The sequence below is a fragment of the Salvelinus fontinalis genome, chromosome 7 (genome assembly GCF_029448725.1).
Source record: "Salvelinus fontinalis isolate EN_2023a chromosome 7, ASM2944872v1, whole genome shotgun sequence".
NCBI classification, from domain to species: Eukaryota; Metazoa; Chordata; class Actinopteri; order Salmoniformes; family Salmonidae; genus Salvelinus; species Salvelinus fontinalis.
Window position 1 is genome coordinate 41473661 of NC_074671.1, and position 18119 is coordinate 41491779.

At 41.4% G+C, this 18119-nt stretch overlaps 1 protein-coding gene across 1 annotated transcript in view; it reads left to right on the forward strand.

Annotated features, from left to right (window-relative positions):
- Nucleotides 1-17579, forward strand: part of LOC129859479 (WW domain-containing adapter protein with coiled-coil-like) — a 58873-nt gene extending 41294 nt beyond the window's left edge. The window contains exons 8-13 of the mRNA XM_055929317.1: nt 2797-2919; nt 3077-3225; nt 9215-9342; nt 14390-14585; nt 14788-14915; nt 15029-17579. Of these exons, the coding sequence (XP_055785292.1) occupies nt 2797-2919; nt 3077-3225; nt 9215-9342; nt 14390-14585; nt 14788-14915; nt 15029-15098 (794 nt within the window). The 3' untranslated portion in view covers nt 15099-17579. The remainder of the gene's footprint in view (nt 1-2796; nt 2920-3076; nt 3226-9214; nt 9343-14389; nt 14586-14787; nt 14916-15028) is intronic.
- Nucleotides 17580-18119: the final 540 nt, after the last annotated feature.

Consider the following 18119-nt stretch of genomic DNA (forward strand, 5'->3'; position numbering starts at 1 on the left):
AGCTACTTGCAACATCACTTGAGATCTGCCAACAGGTGTGGGAAGCATGGAACAGAACACAGCTCTGGTTGGCTGCTGTAGTCTTAGTTCAAATGAAACGACATAGATGAGTGTTGAGCTCTGGGAGCGCAATTATTATTTTTTCCTGTGCCGTTTCGCTTTCAAATATGCCGTGCTGCTCCATAGGCTATTGTTTAATGCATGAAGGAATATTGTGTAATCATCGAAAAATACCGACATATGCAAAATTGCTTCAGTATGACTCAAAAATGTCAGTCATTTTCGGTTTATCGTCCCAGTGAGTTACATTATAAATCATGGGTTGGATAGAAGCAAAGTCTACAGTCTAAAGAACTGGATACTAATTGCTTTGCCTCATCCTCCTCTCTTAATAGGCTATTGTTTGTTCCAGTTCTCATAAAGCTGTGATTGAGAATAGCCTAGGCCTATAGCCTCTGACTTTCAAAAAGAACCAGACAAAGTGGCAACTTTAGGACAAAAGTACCTTCTTCAAGAGCTATTAGGAAAATAGTTTGTCATAAAGCTTCTATGATAGGCTATATTGGACATTCGGTTTTTAACCTTGCATGCCTGTGTTTCATCCAAAGAACGATGAAAGCGTAGTAGCCCAAAGTCAAATTCATATTGAATAAAGCCCTTTTCCCTTTTTTTTACCGCTAGACACAATATACAGTGGGGCAAAAAAGTATTTAGTCAGCCACCAATAGGATTTTTAATAAATTTATTTGCAAATTATGGTGGAAAATAAGTATTTGGTTTATAACAAAAGTTTATCTCAATACTTTGTTATATACTCTTTGTTGGCAATGACAGAGGTCAAACATTTTCTGTAAGTCTTCACAAGGTTTTCACACACTGTTGCTGGTATTTTGGCCCATTCCTCCATGCAGATCTCCTCTAGAGCAGTGATGTTTTGGGGCTGTTGCTGGGCAACACGGACTTTCAACTCCAACGATTTTCTATGGGGTTGAGATCTGGAGACTGGCTAGGCCACTCCAGGACCTTGAAAGGCTTCCTACGAAGCCACTCCTTCGTTGCCCGGGCGGTGTGTTTGGGATCATTGTCATGCTGAAAGACCCAGCCACGTTTCATCTTCAATGCCCTTGCTGATAGGAGGTTTTCACTCAATCTCACGATACATGGCCCCATTCATTCTTTCCTTTACACGGATCAGTCGTCCTGGTCCCTTTGCAGAAAAACAGCCCCAAAGCATGTTTCCACCCCCATGCTTCACAGTAGGTATGGTGTTCTTTGGATGCAACTCAGCATTCTTTGTCCTCCAAACACGACGAGTTGAGTTTTTACCAAAAAGTTCTATTTTGGTTTCATCTGACCATATGACATTCTCCCAATCTTCTTCTGGATCATCCAAATGCTCTCTAGCAAACTTCAGACGGGCCTGGACATGTACTGGCTTAAGCAGGGGGACACATCTGGCACTGCAGGATTTGAGTCCCTGGCGACGTAGTGTGTTACTGATGGTAGGCTTTGTTACTTTGGTCCCAGCTCTCTGCAGGTCATTCACTAGGTCCCCCTGTGTGGTTCTGGGATTTTTGCTCACCATTCTTGTGATCATTTTGACCCCACGGGGTGAGATCTTGCGTGGAGCCCCAGATCGAGGGAGATTATCAGTGGTCTTGTATGTCTTCCATTTCCTAATAATTGCTCCCACAGTTGATTTCTTCAAACCAATTTGCTTACCTATTGCAGATTCAGTCTTCCCAGCCTGGTGCAGGTCTACAATTTTGTTTCTGGTGTCCTTTGACAGCTCTTTGGTCTTGGCCATAGTGGAGTTTGGAGTGTGACTGTTTGAGGTTGTGAACAGGTGTCTTTTATACTGATAACAAGTTCAAACAGGTGCCGTTAATACAGGTAACGAGTGGAGGACAGAGGAGCCTCTTGAAGAAGAAGTTACAGGTCTGTGAGAGCCAGAAATCTTGCTTGTTTGTAGGTGACCAAATACTTATTTTCCACCATAATTTGCAAATAAGTTCATAAAAAATCATACAATGTGATTTTCTGGATTTTTCCCCCCTCATTTTGTCTGTCATAGTTGAAGTGTACCTATGATGAAAATTACAGGCCTCATCTTTTTAAGTGGGAGAACTTGCACAATTGGTGGCTGACTAAATACTTTTTTGCCCTACTGTAGTTGAGTGTCCATTTTATTGGAAGAATATATATATATTTTTTTTTATGAATTGTTTTCGGCTATAAAAGCCCATGCATATGACAGAGCGAGGAAAAAGGGAAACAATATTTTCTGACTAGACATTTTGCACTGTCTTGGTGAAATTCACCGCTCTGTCTAGCCTACATTCCTCTCTTGTGTTCTGCTCTATTGAAACAGATTGAGTAATCTGCCTATTCCTATTTGGTACAATGTCACTCGGGCGCCAGCCGACTCCGTTCTTAGGCCTTCTGTGCGGCGCCAGTCAAGTTCAAATAGGGTAAACCATTGTCTGTCATATCACGATGTCGTCACCATCGTCGATGGCTGTCAATCATCATCGCTAGACGATACTATCGTAATATTGCACAATCCTGATTCAGTGTGCTCCTACGTCAAGAGACATTTGTACCAGCTAGAGAGTAGTTAGTCATAGAATTTAATTTCTCCATTGTTTACATTTTGTTTGGTCACGCACTTAGTGGGGCTGATCTGATGGCTCTAAAACAGGGGTGATGTTAGGGATCATGTTATGGTTTTAGATAAATGCCCATATTTCCAAGCTTTCCTCACTCATCTTTATTTTTTCCCCCTTCTATTTCCAGTCCTCAAAGCTGCTGTCACTCAAGCGTCGTTACAGTCGTTGCTTCATAAGATCCTCACAGCTGGCCCGTCAGCCTTCAACATCACTACTCTGCTCTCCCAAGCAGCCCAGCTCTCCAACCAAGGTAGGCCTTCAGTCACCCTGTTGTTTTATCTGGCTTCCTTGTTTGTTTTTAGATCCACAATGGCAACCTTCCTATTCCAACTTGCCACTGTTGATTTTTAAAGTATCTAAACCAGATAGATGTCTAATCATTCTCCACCCTTTGTTACCCCCAACAGCCCAGCAGTCGAACCAGTCCCCCATGTCGTTGACGTCAGACGCCTCCTCTCCCCGCTCCTACGTGTCTCCCAGGATCAGCACGCCGCAGAACAATGCTGGTCACCACAAAGCCCTGCTCAGCACGCCCCCTGTAGCCTCACAGACCAAGGTACTGCCTACTACTACCACTCTGGTAGGCCATGTCTATTTGGCTGTTTTTAGACATGCAGCCCAATTCTAATATTTTTTTCACTAATTGTTCTTTTGACTAATCGTATCAGCTCAGAAAAGATCTGATGTGATTGGTCAAAAGACCAAGTAGTGGAAAAAAATATCAGAATTGTGTTGCCTGTCTAAATGCAGCCTTGCCAGTCTAATGTAGAGTCATATACTAACTACTGCCTGCCTAGCAGCCTACTTCCTGCCTAGGACCTCTGTGTCTAAAGTAGGCAAAGCCATGTCTACCTCACTCTGCCTGCAGAGCAACTCTGTTCAATCCATCTGTCGCATTACAAGTATTGGCTGTCTTGTTCTGAATGTAATGTAAATGAGTGAAGGGGATGGTAGTATTTGTGTTGGCTTTATAACCTAGCTGGTCTGGGCCTATGAGTTTTCTGTTGGTGTTTCACAGCATCACACACTGGCCTAAGTCATACCCAGGTTCAGTGTTTAAGTGATGTAGTGTTGTCACAATACCAGAATTTGGACTTCCATACCAGGTTTAGTATTACGATACTCAATACCAAAACAATACCATGGCAAAAAAAGATATATTAGCCAAGGTCAGAGAATGGCAATTGATCTAGACAGAAACTCTGCTACTGATCTGTACAATCATTGGGGATAGTTGGAGTTATATCATTATATTTGAACATTTTGATGTCCATTTTCTGAGACAGCCATGTCAAATCAAATTTTGGCACGTGCCAAATACAACAGATGTGGACCTTAACATGAAATGCTTATTTACAAGCGCTTAACCAACTATGCAGTTTGATAAAAAAAAATATATATACAGTTGAAGTCGTAAGTTTACATACACTTAGGTTGGCGTCATTAAACCTTGTTTTTGAACCACTCCACAAATTTCTTGTTAACAAACTATGGTTTTGGCAAGTCGGTTAGTACATCTACTTTGTGCATGGCACAGGTAATTGTTCCAACAATTGCTTACAGACAGGTTATTTCACTTATAATTCCAGTATCACAATGCCAGTGGGTCTGTTTACATATACGAAGTTGACTGTGCTTGGAAAATTCTCAAATTATGTCATGGCTTTAGAAGCTTCTGATAGGCTAAGTGACAGCATTTGAGTGAATTGGCAGTGTACCTGTGGATGTATTTCAAGGTCTACCTTCAAACAGTGCCTCTTTGCTTGACATCATGGGAAAAGAAATCAGCCAAGACCTCAGAAAAAAGGATGAACCAGACCTCCACAAGTCTGATTCATCCTTGGACCGCAATTTCCAAACGCCTGAAGGTACCACGCTCATCTGTACAAACAATAGTGTGCAAGTATAAACACCATGGGACCACACAGTCGTCATAACGCTCAGGAAGGAGATTCGTTCTGTCTCCTGGAGGTGAAAGTACGTTGGTGTGAAAAGTGCAAATCAATCCCAGAACAACAACAAAGGACCTTGTGAAGATGCTGGAGGAAACAGGTACAAAAGTATCTATATCCACAGTAAAACGAGTCCAATATCGACATAACCTGAGAGGCCGCTCAGCAAGGAAGAAGCCACTGCTCCAAAACCGCCAATAAAAAAAGCCAGACTACGGTTTGCAACTGCACATGGGGACAAAGAAAGTACTTTTTGGAGAAATTTCCTTTGGTCTGAAACAAAAATAGAACCGTTTGACCATAATGACCATTGTTGTGTTTGGAGGAAAAAGGGGGAGGCTTGCAAGGTGAAGAACACCATCCAAACCGTGAAGCGCGGGGGTGGCAGCATCATGTTGTGGGGGTGCTTTGCTGCAGGAGGGACTGGTGCACTTCACAAAATAGATGGCATCATGAGGTAGGAGAATTGTGGATATATTGACGCAGCATCTCAAGACATCAGTCAGGAAGTTAACTTCTTTCGGATCAGTGGGACACTAGCGAAAGGAAACCATGCGTTTATCCGAGGATAGCGCCCCGCATGCCAACACATGAAAAACATACACTGCTCAAAAAAATAAAGGGAACACTTAAACAACACAATGTAACTCCAAGTCTATCACACTTCTGTGAAATCAAACTGTCCACTTAGGAAGAAACACTGATTGACAATACATTTCACATGCTGTTGTGCAAATGGTATAGACAAAAGGTGGAAATTATAGGCAATTAGCAAGACACCCCCAATAAAGGAGTGGTTCTGCAGGTGGTGACCACAGACCACTTCTCAGTTCCTATGTTTCCTGCTGATGTTTTGGTCACTTTTGAATGCTGGCGGTGCTTTCACTCTAATGGTAGCATGAGACGGAGTCTACAACCCACACAAGTGGCTCAGGTAGTGCAGCTCATCCAGGATGGCACATCAATGCGAGCTGTGGCAAGAAGGTTTGCTGTGTCTGTCAGCGTAGTGTCCAGAGCATGGAGGCGCTACCAGGAGACAGGCCAGTACATCAGGAGACGTGGAGGAGGCCGTAGGAGGGCAACAACCCAGCAGCAGGACCGCTACCTCTGCCTTACCACAGACATGATTCAAACAGTTTTAGAAACTTCAGTGTTTTCTATCCAAATCTACTAATAATATGCATATCTTAGTTTCTGGACCTGAGTAGCAGGCGGTTACATTGGACACGCTTTTCATCCCGACGTGGAAATACTGCCACCTATCCCAGAGAAGCTAACTTCTCGTTAGCGTCCCACCTAACCATCAGCCAGTGAAATTGCATGGCGCCAAATTCAAAACAGAAATCTCATAATTAATATTCCTCAAACATACAAGTATTATACACCATTTTACAGATAAACTTCTCGTTAATCCAGCCACAGTGTCTGATTTCAAAAAGGCTTTACGGCGAAAGCACACCTTGCGGTTATGTTAGGTCAGCGCCAAGTCACAGAAAAACATACAGCCATTTTCCAAAGAAGGAGAGGTGTCACACAACTCAGAAATAGCGTTATAAATATTCACTTACCTTTGATCTTCATCGGAATGCACTCCCAGGAATCCCAGTTCCACAATAAATGTTTGTTTTGTTCGATAAAGTCTGTCCAAATACCTCCTTTTAGTTCGAGCGTTTAGCCCAGTAATCCAAATGCACAGTACGCGAGCAGTTATTTCAGACAAAGTCAAAAAAGTTATTACAGTTCGTCGAAACATGTCAAACGATGTATAGAATCAATCTTTAGGATGTTTTTATCATAAATCTTTTTTTTTTAATCGTCCCGGACAATTCCTTTGTCTTTAGAAATGAAAAGGAACAGAGCTCGCTCTCACGGCCGAGTGCCTGACTTAGCTCATGGTATTCTGCCAGACCTCTTAGTCAAACAGCTCTTACTCTCTCCCCCTTCACAGTAGAAGCCTGAAACAAGGTTCTAAACCCTTGACATCTAGTGGAAGCCATAGGAAGTGCAATGTGACCCCATAGACACTGTGTATTGGATAGGCAAAGACTTGAAAACCTACAAACCTCAGATTTCCCACTTCCTGGTTGAATTTTTTCCCTGGTTTTTGCCTGCCATATGAGTGCTGTTATACTCACAGACATCATTCAAACAGTTTTTGAAATTTCAGAGTGTTTTCTATCCAAATATTTTGGGCCTGAGTAGCAGGCAGTTTACTCTGGGCACCATATTCATCCAAGCTACTCAATACTGCTCCCGTTCCCAAAGAAGTTAAGAGGCTAATGGTCTTGCTCACATCTGCTACGGAGAGCGTGATCACACTGGCGTCTGGGAACAGCTTGTGCTCACATTCATGTTTCAGTGTTGCTTGCCTCGAAGTAAGCATAGAAGGCATTTAGCCCGTCTGGTCGGCTTGCGTCACTGGGCAGCTTGTGGCTGAGTTTCCCTTTTGTAGTCCATAATAATTTGCGAGCCCTGCCACATCCAACGAGCGTCAGAGCCGGTGTAGTAGGATTCCTTCTTAGTCCTGTTTTAAACGCTTTGCCTGTTTGATGGTTCGTCTGAGGTCATAGTGGGATTTCTTATAAGCTTCCGGGTTAGAGTCCCTCTCCTTAAAAGTGACAGCTCAGGGCTTTGTCTCGGTGTGGATGTTGCCTATAATCCTAGGCTTCTGGTTGGGATATGTACGTATGGTCGCTGTGGGGAACGACGTCATCGACGCACTTATTGATGAAGCCAGTGACTGAGATGGAATACTCCTCATTGCCGTTGGATGAATCCTGGAACATATTCCAGTCTTTGCTAGCAAAACAGTCCTGTATCCTTGTCATCTGACAACTTTTGTATATATTGATATAACTATTATATCGAAGTAAACCTGGCGTCACGTGATGACATGTTGTGTGGTCCTCCCACTACAACTCGAAAGCATTTCATTTATTAGTCTGCTGATGAAATAGTGCCTTCAGAAAGTATTCATACCTCTTTATTTATTCCTTGTTACAGCCTGAATTCAAAATTTTCACCCATCTACACAATACCCCATAATGAGAAAGTGTAAATATGTTTATAGAAATGTTTGCAAATTTATTGACAATAAAATAGACATCTCATTTACATAAATATTCACACGCCTGAGTCTGTACATTAGAATGACCTTTGGCAGGAATTACAGCTGTGAGTCTTTCTGGGCAAGGCTCTAAGAGCTTTCCACACTAAATTCTTCAAGCTCTCAAATGAGTTATTGATCAAGATGAATTCATATCCCAGTGACTGGTAGAAAGCAGACTGAACCAGGTTTTCTTTCAGGATTTTGTCTGCTTAGCTCAATTTTGCTTTTTTATCCTGAAAATCTCCCCAGTCCTTAATGATTACAAGCATACCCATAACATAATGCAGCCACCTCTATGCTTGAGGCAAATGTTTGGGGCAAATCCATTACTACACTTTATATTCTGGACAAAAAGTAAATTACTTTGCCATATTTTTTGCAGTATTGCTTTAGTGCCTTGTTGCAAACAGGCTGTTTTGGAATGTTTTTTAATTCTGTACAGGCTTCTTACATTTCACTGTCAATTAGGTTATTATTGTGGAGTAACTACAACGTTGTTGATCCATCCTTTGTTTTTTCCTATCACAGCCATTAAACTCGAACTGTTTTAAAGTCACCATTGGCATCATGGTGAATTCCCTAAGCGGTTTCCTTCCTCTCCGTCAACTGAGCTAGGAAGAACGCCTGTATATTTGTAGTGGCTGGGTGTATTAATACACTGTCCAACACTGTCCAAAGTGTAATAACTTCGCCATGCTCAAAGGGATATTCACCGTCTGTTTTATTTTACCCATCTACCAATAGCTGCCCGTCTTTGCGAGTCATTGGAAAACCTCCCTGGTCTTTGTTGTTGAATCTGTTTGAAATTCACTTCTCGACTGAGCGACCTAACAGATGTGTGGGGTACGGAGATGAGATAGTCATTCTAGTCATGTAAAACGCTATTATTACACACAGTCATGCAACTTATGAGACTTGCACATTTTTACTCCTGAACTAGCAGGCTTCCCATGACAAAGGGGTTGAATACTTACTGACTCATGACATTTCAGCTTTAATTTTTTTTTTACTAATTTGTAAAAACATAATTCCACTTCGACATTATGGGGTTTTGTATGTTGGCCAGTTTAATCAATTTTAAATTCGGGCTGTAACATAACAAAATGTGGTAAAAGTCAAGGCGTGTGAATACTTTCTGACCTTCACAGTGTGACGAAAATGCACGGTGATGAGCTTGATGGGTCTTTTGTATGATATTTTATTATGAGGATTTTAGAATATTTGCATAAATCTGTCGCTAATTGGATGGAAACTATAGCTACTGTCATTTTTATCCTATAACATCCCTGTGTCCTATAACATCCCTGTAACATCCTTGTGTTTGTGTCAAGAGTCAATCAACAGCAAGTAAATTTCCGTAAAATGATGGTATGTGCCAGTCTAATCTGGGATTTAAACCTTCCTGTCTTTGTGTGGTTGTGGTGAACCTCAAGGGTTCTGGTGTGTTTCCTCTCTAACCCTTCTCCACTCTCTGTCTGGTCCAGGTGAGCAACACGCCGGTTGTGAAGCAGCAAGGATCAGCCCCTCAGCCCTCCCCCCAGCAGCCCCATCCCAACGACAAACAGCACGGACACGACATCGCAGCCTCCCCAAGGACGCTCCAGCGTCAAGGGTGAGCTTTTCATTTACATTTTTAGTAATTTAGCAGACACTATTCATTTATGGGCTGGAGCACTGTACAGTACATTTGGAAAGTATTCCCTTTTTTCCACATTTTGTTAAGTTACAGCCTTATTCTAAAATGGATTAAATTATTTTTTCCCTTCAATCTACACACAATACTCCATAATGACAAAGCAAAAACAGGTTTTTAGACATTTTTCCAAATGTATTAAAAATAAAACGGATACCTTATTTACATAAATGTTCAGACCCTTTGCTATGAGACTCGAAATTGATCTCCGGTGCATCCTGTTTCCATTGATCATCCTTGAAGTTTCTACGACTTGATTGGAGTCCATGTGGTAAATTCAATTGATTGGACATGATTTGTAAAGGCACACACCTGTCTATACAGTTGAAGTCGGAAGTTTACATACAACTTAGCCAAAGACATTTAAACTCTTCTATACTTTTTCACAATTCCTGACATTTAATCCATGTAAAATGTTCTTGTCTTAGGTTGGTTAGGATCACCACTTTTATTTTAAGAATGTGAAATGTCAGAATAATAGTAGAGAATAATTTATTTCAGCTTTTATTTCTTTCATCATGGGTCAGAAGTTTACATACACTCAATTAGTATTTGGTAGCATTGCCTTTTTAAATTGTTTAACCTCTCTAGGGTACGTGAGACGGTAGCGTCCCACCTCTTCAACAGCCAGTGAAACTGCAGGGCGTCAAATTCAAATACAGAAATACTCATTATAAAAATTCAGAAAACAAAACATATTTTACATAGGTTTAAAGATGAACTTCTTGTGAATCCAACCACTGTCAGATTTAAAAAATGCTTTACGGCGAAAGCATACCTTATGATTATTTGAGAACATAGCCCAGCAGACAAATCATTACAAACAGTAACCAGCCAAGTAGAAGAGTTACACAAGTCAGAAATAGAGATAATCCCTTTGATGATTTTCATATGGTTGCACTCAGCAGACATTCATTTACTCAATAAATGTTCCTTTTGTTCGATAAAGTCTCTTTATATCCAAAAACCTAAGTTTTGTTTGCCTTTTCTTCAGTAATCCACAGGCTCAAACGCAGTCAAAACAGGCAGACAAAAAATCCAAATTGTATCTGTAAAGTTCATAGAAACATGTCAAACGATTTACATTTAAGTCATTTAGCAGACGCTCTTATCCAGAGCGACTTACAAATTGGATAGCATTGAAATTTTCACAGCTTTTTCACTTTCTTACATATTTCAGTGTAGTTACATCATATTTCAATACTAGTTACATACAGTATATATATATTTTTATACCTTTATTTAACTCGGCAAGTCAGTTAAGAACAAATTCTTATTTTTCAATGACAGCCTAGGAACAGTGGGTTAACTGCCTTGTTTAGGGGCAGAACGACAGATTTGTACCTTGTCAGCTCGAGGATTTGATCTTGCAACCTTCCGGTTACTAGTCCAACACTCTAACCACTAGGCCACCCTGCCGCCCCGATTGTTTTTAGCCTAAATAATCGATAATATTTCAACCAGACAAGAACGTCGTCAATATAAAAGGTAAACAAGAAAGGCACTCTCGGTTGTGCGAATGAAAAAGCTCTAACACGGCAGGGTCCACTCATTCAGACTGCTCTTACTCCCTATTTTTTCAGAATACAAGCCTGAAACAATTTCTAAAAACTGTTGACATCTAGTGGAAGGCATAGAAACTGCAATTTGAGTCCTAAGTCAATGGATACTGTAATGGCATTGAATAGAAAACTACAAAACCAAAAAAGAAACTACTTCCTGGTTGGATTATTCATAGGTTTTCGCCTGCCAGATCAGTTCTGTTATACTCACAGACAATATTTTAACAGTTTTGGAAACTTTAGAGGGTTTTCTATCCAAATCTACCAGGTATATGCATATCATATCTTCTGGGCCCGAGTAGCAGGCAGTTTAATTTGGGCATGCTTTTCATCTAAAATTTCAAATGCTGCCCCCTAACCTAGTGAAGTTAACTTATGTCAAACGTTTCGGGTGTCTTCCACAAGATTCCCACAATAAGTTGGGTGAATTTTGGCCCATTCCTCCTGACAGAGCCGGTGTAACGGAGTCAGGTTTGTAGGCCTCCTTGCTCGCACACTTTTTCAGTTCTGCCCACAAATTGTCTATGGGATTGAGGTCAGGGTTTGGGATGGCCACTCCAATACTAATACATTGACTTTGTTGTCCAGAGTCAATCAACAGCAAGTGAATTTCAGTAAAATTATGATCTGTGCCAGTCTAATCTGGGATTTTAACCTTCCTCTCTGTGTGGTTGTGGTGAACCTCAAGGGTTCTGGTGTGTTTCCTCTCTAACCCTTCTTCGCTCTCTGTCTGTGGTCCAGACCATTTTGCCACAACTTTGGAAGTATGCTGGGGGTCATTGTCCATTTGCGACCAAGCTTTAACTTCCTGGCTGATGTCTTGAGATGTTGCTTCAATATATCCACATAATTGTATTCCTCATGATGTCATCTATTTTGTGAAGTGCACCAGTCCCTCCTGCAGAAAAGCATCCCCACAACATGATGCTGCCACCCCCGTATTCCCAGCTGGGATGGTGTTCTTCAGCTTGTAAGCATCCCTTTTTCCTCCAAACATAATGGTCATTATGGTCATTGTGACCAAACAGTTCTATTTTTGTTTCATCAGACCAGAGGACATTTCACCAAAAATTACAATCTTTGTCCCCATGTGCAGTTGCAAATCGTAGTCTGGCTTTTTTATGGAGATTTTGGAGCAGTGACTTCTTCCTTGCTGAGCGGCCTTTCAGGTTATGTCGACATAGGACTCGTTTTACTGTGGATATAGATACTTTTGTACCTGTTTCCTCCAGCATCTTCACAAGGTCCTTTGCTGTTGTTCTGGGATTGATTTGCGCCCTTTCGCACCAACGTACGTTCATCTCTAGGAGACAGAACACGTCTCCTTCCTGAGCGGTATGGTGGCTGCGTGGTCCCATGGTGTTTATACTTGCTTACTATTGTTTGTACCGATGAACGTGGTACCTTCAGGCGTTTGGAAATTGCTCCTAAGGATGAACCAGACTTGTGGAGGTCTACAACTTTTTTTCTGAGGTCTTGGATTATTTATTTTGCTTTTCCCATGATGTCAAGCACTGTTTGAAGGTATGCCTTGAAATACATCCACAGGTACACCTCCAATTGACTCAAATGATGTCAGTTAGCCTATCAGAAGCTTCCAAAGCCATGACATAATTTTCGGGAATTTCCCAAGCTGTTTAAAGGCACAGTCAACTATGTATGTAAACTTCTGACCCACTGGAATTGTGATACAGTGAATTGTAAGTGAAATCTGTCGGTAAACAATTGTTGAAAAAATGACTTGCCATGCACAAAATAGATGTCCTAACTTACTACTTGCCAAAACTAGTTTGTTAACAAGACATGTGTGGAGTGGTTGAAAAACAAGTTTTAATGACTCCAACCTAAGTGTATGTAAACTTCCAACTTCAACTGTATGTGGTCCCCACAGTTGGCGGCGCATGTCAGAGCAGAAACTAAGCCTTGAGGTCGAAGGAATTGTCCATAGAGCTCAGACAGGATTGTGTTGAGGCACATATCTGGGGTAGGGTTCCAAACAATTTTATCAGCATTGAAGATCCCCAAGAACACAATGGCCTCCATTATTTTTAACCACTCAGACTCTTCCTAGAGCTGGCCGCCCGGCCATGCTGATCTATTGCAGGAGAAGGATCTTGATCAAGGAGGTAACCACGGTCCTGATGGTCCCTCTGACAGCTGCAGAGTTCTGTGGAGATAGGAGAACCTTCCAGAAAGACAACCATCTCTGCAGAACTCAAATCAGGCCTTTATGGTAGTGCTCAGATGGAATCCACTCCTCAGTAAACGGCACCTGACGACTCTGACCTTGAGAAACAAGATTCTCTGGTCTGATGAAACCAAGATTGAACTCTTTGGCCTGAATGACCTCAAGCCTCACGTCTGGAGGAAACCTGGCCCTACTGTGAAGGATGGTTGTGGCATCATCATGCTGTGTGGATGTTTTTCAGCTGCAGGGACTGGAAGACTAGTCAGGATCGAGGGAAAGCTGAACGGAGCAAAGAACAGAGATCCTTGATGAAAACCAGAGTGCTCAGGACCTCAGACTAGAGCAAAGGTTCACCTTCCAAAAAGACAACAAACCTAAGCTCACAACCTAGACAACGCAGGAGTGGCATTGAATGTGTTCATTGTGTGTCATGTTAATTTGTGTTTCTAGTGTGAAAATCTATTTAAAAAAAAATCGTAACAGAGCAGACGCTCTTATCTATAGAAGACAAAACAACCACTTATTGCTAGTAAGATTCTTCAAGCAACTCTGGTCTGGCTGATGTGAAGCAAAAACAGAACATTGCCATCCATGATCCTGCCTTGTAGGAGACAGTTTAATTTGTCAATATGTCATTTTGTGGCACCACCTGCTGGCGGTTTATAGAACACGTTTTTCATAAGTCATTGCATTGTATCGCTACACACAAAGATAATGGATGCACCATTGTTTAACCAAAGAAATCAAGACGACATCAAGTTAAACACATCTGATATGTATTGGAACTGTTAAGTGGGTTTAACCAAATATCACGATTCACAAGCCACTGAGTGAATACAGTATTGCAAAAATAAGTATTACAATGTAGATTACCCCACCCTGACTGTAGTCAGACACTGGACTTCATGGATGTTTTGAGCTTAAAATAATATGCAGAATGTGTCAGTCTTGTCTGATGTGGAGCCTTTTCTCTGGTTGTATTTGGTCAGCAGAATCTCACATAATATGCACAATTGTTTAGTTATATTTGATTTCTAAGAACCTTAATTGTTGATATTATGCTGTGTTGGTCTGTTTTGTCTGATATATTGGTTTGACCCTCCTGTCTCCTCTTACAACAACAAAGTTGGTGATAGTGTCATTACGGCAGAATATCATTGACATATAATATGCATAATTGGTCTGACCCTCTCGTTGCGCCTCTGTCATTCCACAGCAGTCAGAGGAGTCCATCCCCAGGTCCCAACTACGTCCCCCCCAGCAGCAGCAGTGCCACCACCTCCACCCCCTCCAACTCCTCTTCCTCCACCCGACCAGCCTCCTGCTCCTTCACCCCCACCCTAGCAGCACACTTCAATGAGAATCTCATCAAGCATGTCCAGGGCTGGCCCGCCGACCACGCAGAGAAACAGGTAGGATACGCATCTAAGTAATTGTATGCATTGTTTGTTATTATTTCACCAGTAAAGAACATAGAGATTGTATAGATTTTTAGCAGTATTGGGTAACCATTTCATTATTTTTATGTGAACCTAGATTCATTATGCATTGATCAATGTCATTGCTGCTGTTTATTTTCTTTGATTATTTGAAACTTCCCCCCCCCCCCCCCAGGCTTCCAGACTACGTGAGGAGGCCCACACCATGGGAAGCATCTACATGTCTGAAAATTGCACGGAGCTCAAAAATCTCAGATCCTTAGTTCGAGTCAGTGAAATTCAAGCGACATTGCGCGAGCAGAGGTAAGAGTCCAGACCCTAATTGCCTGCGATATGCATGTTAACATCCATGTGTTCTATTATTACAAATATTTTAGCATGACAACTAATACATCTTTTTTTCTACTCTTGTCTAGGATATTATTTTTGAGACAACAAATTAAAGAACTTGAAAAGTTGAAGAATCAGAATTCCTTCATGGTCTGAGAACTTGAGTTGAAGAGTGGAGAGGATAGGGTGGAGAGACCCATTGCACATGGTTGTAAGAGAGCCGTTGGTTGGGAGAACTGTTCTTGTTCTGTGCCCAGTCTTAACACAAGCTGCAGTTGGATTGGCTTTGGACCGTTGGGCATGGAGAGTGCTGGGCTTGTGGGAGAGGGTCTGAGTGGTTGGTTGGTTGGGGAAGAGGGGAGAAAAAGGGTTGATACAAGACATGGAATGTGTCCCAAATGGCACCCTATTGCCTTTATAGTACACTATGTAGTGGATAGGGTGCCATTTGGGATGCACCCATGGTTGGTTTTGTATGTGCCCCGGAGATGTAGATTTCTTGTAGATGTTATTCATGTTGTAAATATGTTTTGTAGATTATTGAGACCATGGAAAGCCATGCTTATCAAAGCTTTTGACATCCAAACTAATCAACGTTATGCCGAGGAAGTAACGGCTTAATTTCATAGCCTCCTTCATATTAAACTCGTCTGTCAGTGGTTATGTCCCAAATGCCACAATATTTCCTCTATAGTGCACTACTTTTAACCAGAACCCTATGGGCCCTAGTCAAAAGTAGTGCACTATATAGGGAATATGATGGCATTTGGGACGGTACTGTCAGTCTGCAGACTTGAAGCTTTTGTTTTAGATGGGTGAACCATTGCCTTGAGCACATCTATGACCTGCATGGAAATGGTGGAGTATAGTGTTATACAGTCAATAATAACTGAAACATTAATAATACCTTAGTGTAAAACAAGCAAGCAAGGTAAAACAAACTCACTGGTTTTTCTCTTGAATAATAATAATGCTCAATGGATTCAAGTTATTTTCCCTATTATCCCCCTTTGGTTGAAGTATAATGGTTACACACACACAGGATGTGTCCCAAATGGCACACTATTTCCTATGTGTATTGAACTACTTTTGGTTAAAATGTGTGCAATATATAGGGAGTAGGGTGATATTTGGGAGACGGCCGCACACAGCTACCCATCCCCACCTTCCTCTTGCTGAAAGGTACATAATGTCTGGTCGCAATGGTTCAGATCTGTTTGTTCACAGCTCCCAGTGGCCCTGTCCTGCATTGCATTTCCTAAAACGAAAAACAAACAAACCAGTGCCTGGTGGTGTGATGGGGGTGGGGGGAAGAAGGTGCCACAATTGTGTGCTGCTTTGAGATCAAGGACCATTCCCACTGCTAGCACCCCGTAACTCCCACCCTGGTCATACACGCAGGAGCACAACCCCGTGGTCTAGCTCCTCCTATAATGTAGAGGAGCCGGGAAGAGTAAAAACCCTCCTGGGTTTTTTTCTCAAACTTTCCAGCAAGTTTTTGGGGGGGGGGGGGGTGTTACTTTTATTAAAAGCAAGGGCACCGTCTTGGTTCATCCGAGAGTTCATTCCTATGTACAGTTGATAAAGTAATAATGAAGTTTAAGAAGTAAAGGAAAAAGGCTTTATTAAAAAGTTGCAGTGCTACTAGTATATCAGAATATGTTATTAATAAATTATTGCTACAATTTTCTTTGCACACTGTTTCGAATGAGTGCTACTGGGAGCTATTAAAGCAGCTGATATGGCACCATATTCCTGATTTGGTACATTACCTTTGACCATGGCCCGTAATCAAAAAGACTAAAAAGGAGATGTCATAATTCTCAAGATTTTTCAGGAAGTGCAATGGGAGGCAAATGGAACTCAGTGAATTGACCTGAATGACACAATTAGAACTACTGGCTCCCATTTGTACTTCTTGCTCTGTCATTCCACAGCAGTCGCTTCTCCTTTTTAGTCTTCTTTCCCAAAGGGCCTGGTCAAAAGTGGTGCACTATATAGGGAACAGGGTACCATTTGGGATGTAGACATGGAGTTGCTGGTCACTAACACCACACACCAGGGTCAGAGGTTGAGCAGAGCAATGACATATGTGATATGTGCGTATTGTAATAAACATGCTAAACTCAAGTGAGCACTGGTTATTATTTTATTGGAGTTCTGTTAGTGTTTTGTTTATTACTATTAATGCTAGTGCCTTGTTGAAAGTCTTAAGTCACACAACCTCTGAAATGGAAATAAATATACCATGTTTTTTTTCTATTTGATCCAGTAACAAAAAGATATTCAACAAGCGTTTGTCATGCATCGATCTATAGGGTTGTTTTTGGCACTCCCATCCATACTTGCATCTTTGTATTCCCCCCCTGTTCACTCCGAGTCAGTACCGAAACTGTCTTTGTCCCAAATGGTGCCCAATGTATAACAATAGTGCTCTATATAGGGAATGGGGGTGCGATTTGAGAAGTAAACTGTCCTGAGCTGTGACTGCCGGATTTTTCTCCACCGTTCTAATCTTCTATTCAGTCTGATTTGAGATGCACCAACACATTCAGTAAAGCTGACCACATCATTGCTTTGTATATTGTTTTCCTCTGAAGTATATTGAAAAAATAAATAAAATATGCCTCTACAGAACCAAGTTCTCTGCTTTGACCTTGTCGGTTCAGTACTTTGTTTATTAATGTTATTTGTTCAAAACTAGCCTGAGTGCCAGTGTATGATGTCATGTTTACTCATTGTCATGTCCAACATGTTTGGTTTGACGATGACTCAATGGAGTAGACGAGCTCAAACAGATCTGGGACCAGGGTAGTTTGTTCCAATGTTCCCACAATGAACATGTTGAATGTTTCCAATATGTCAATGCGTTCAGTATGTCTAGGGTAACCAAAATAAGTTACCACAGAAGAATGACAGTTGTTGAACCCTTGCAACATTTAACCATTTGTTCTCGTCATTGTGACAGTTCAAGTTAGTCCTTTATGTTGACTGAATATACAGTGCATTCGGAAAGTATTCAGACCCCTTGACTTTTTCCACATTTTGTTACAAAGCCTTAACCTAAAATGGATTATAGTAATTTTTCCCTCATCAGTATACACAATACCAAAGCCAAATTGTATTAAAAATTTAAAAATGCCTTGTTTATATAAGTATTCAGACTAAGATACTTGA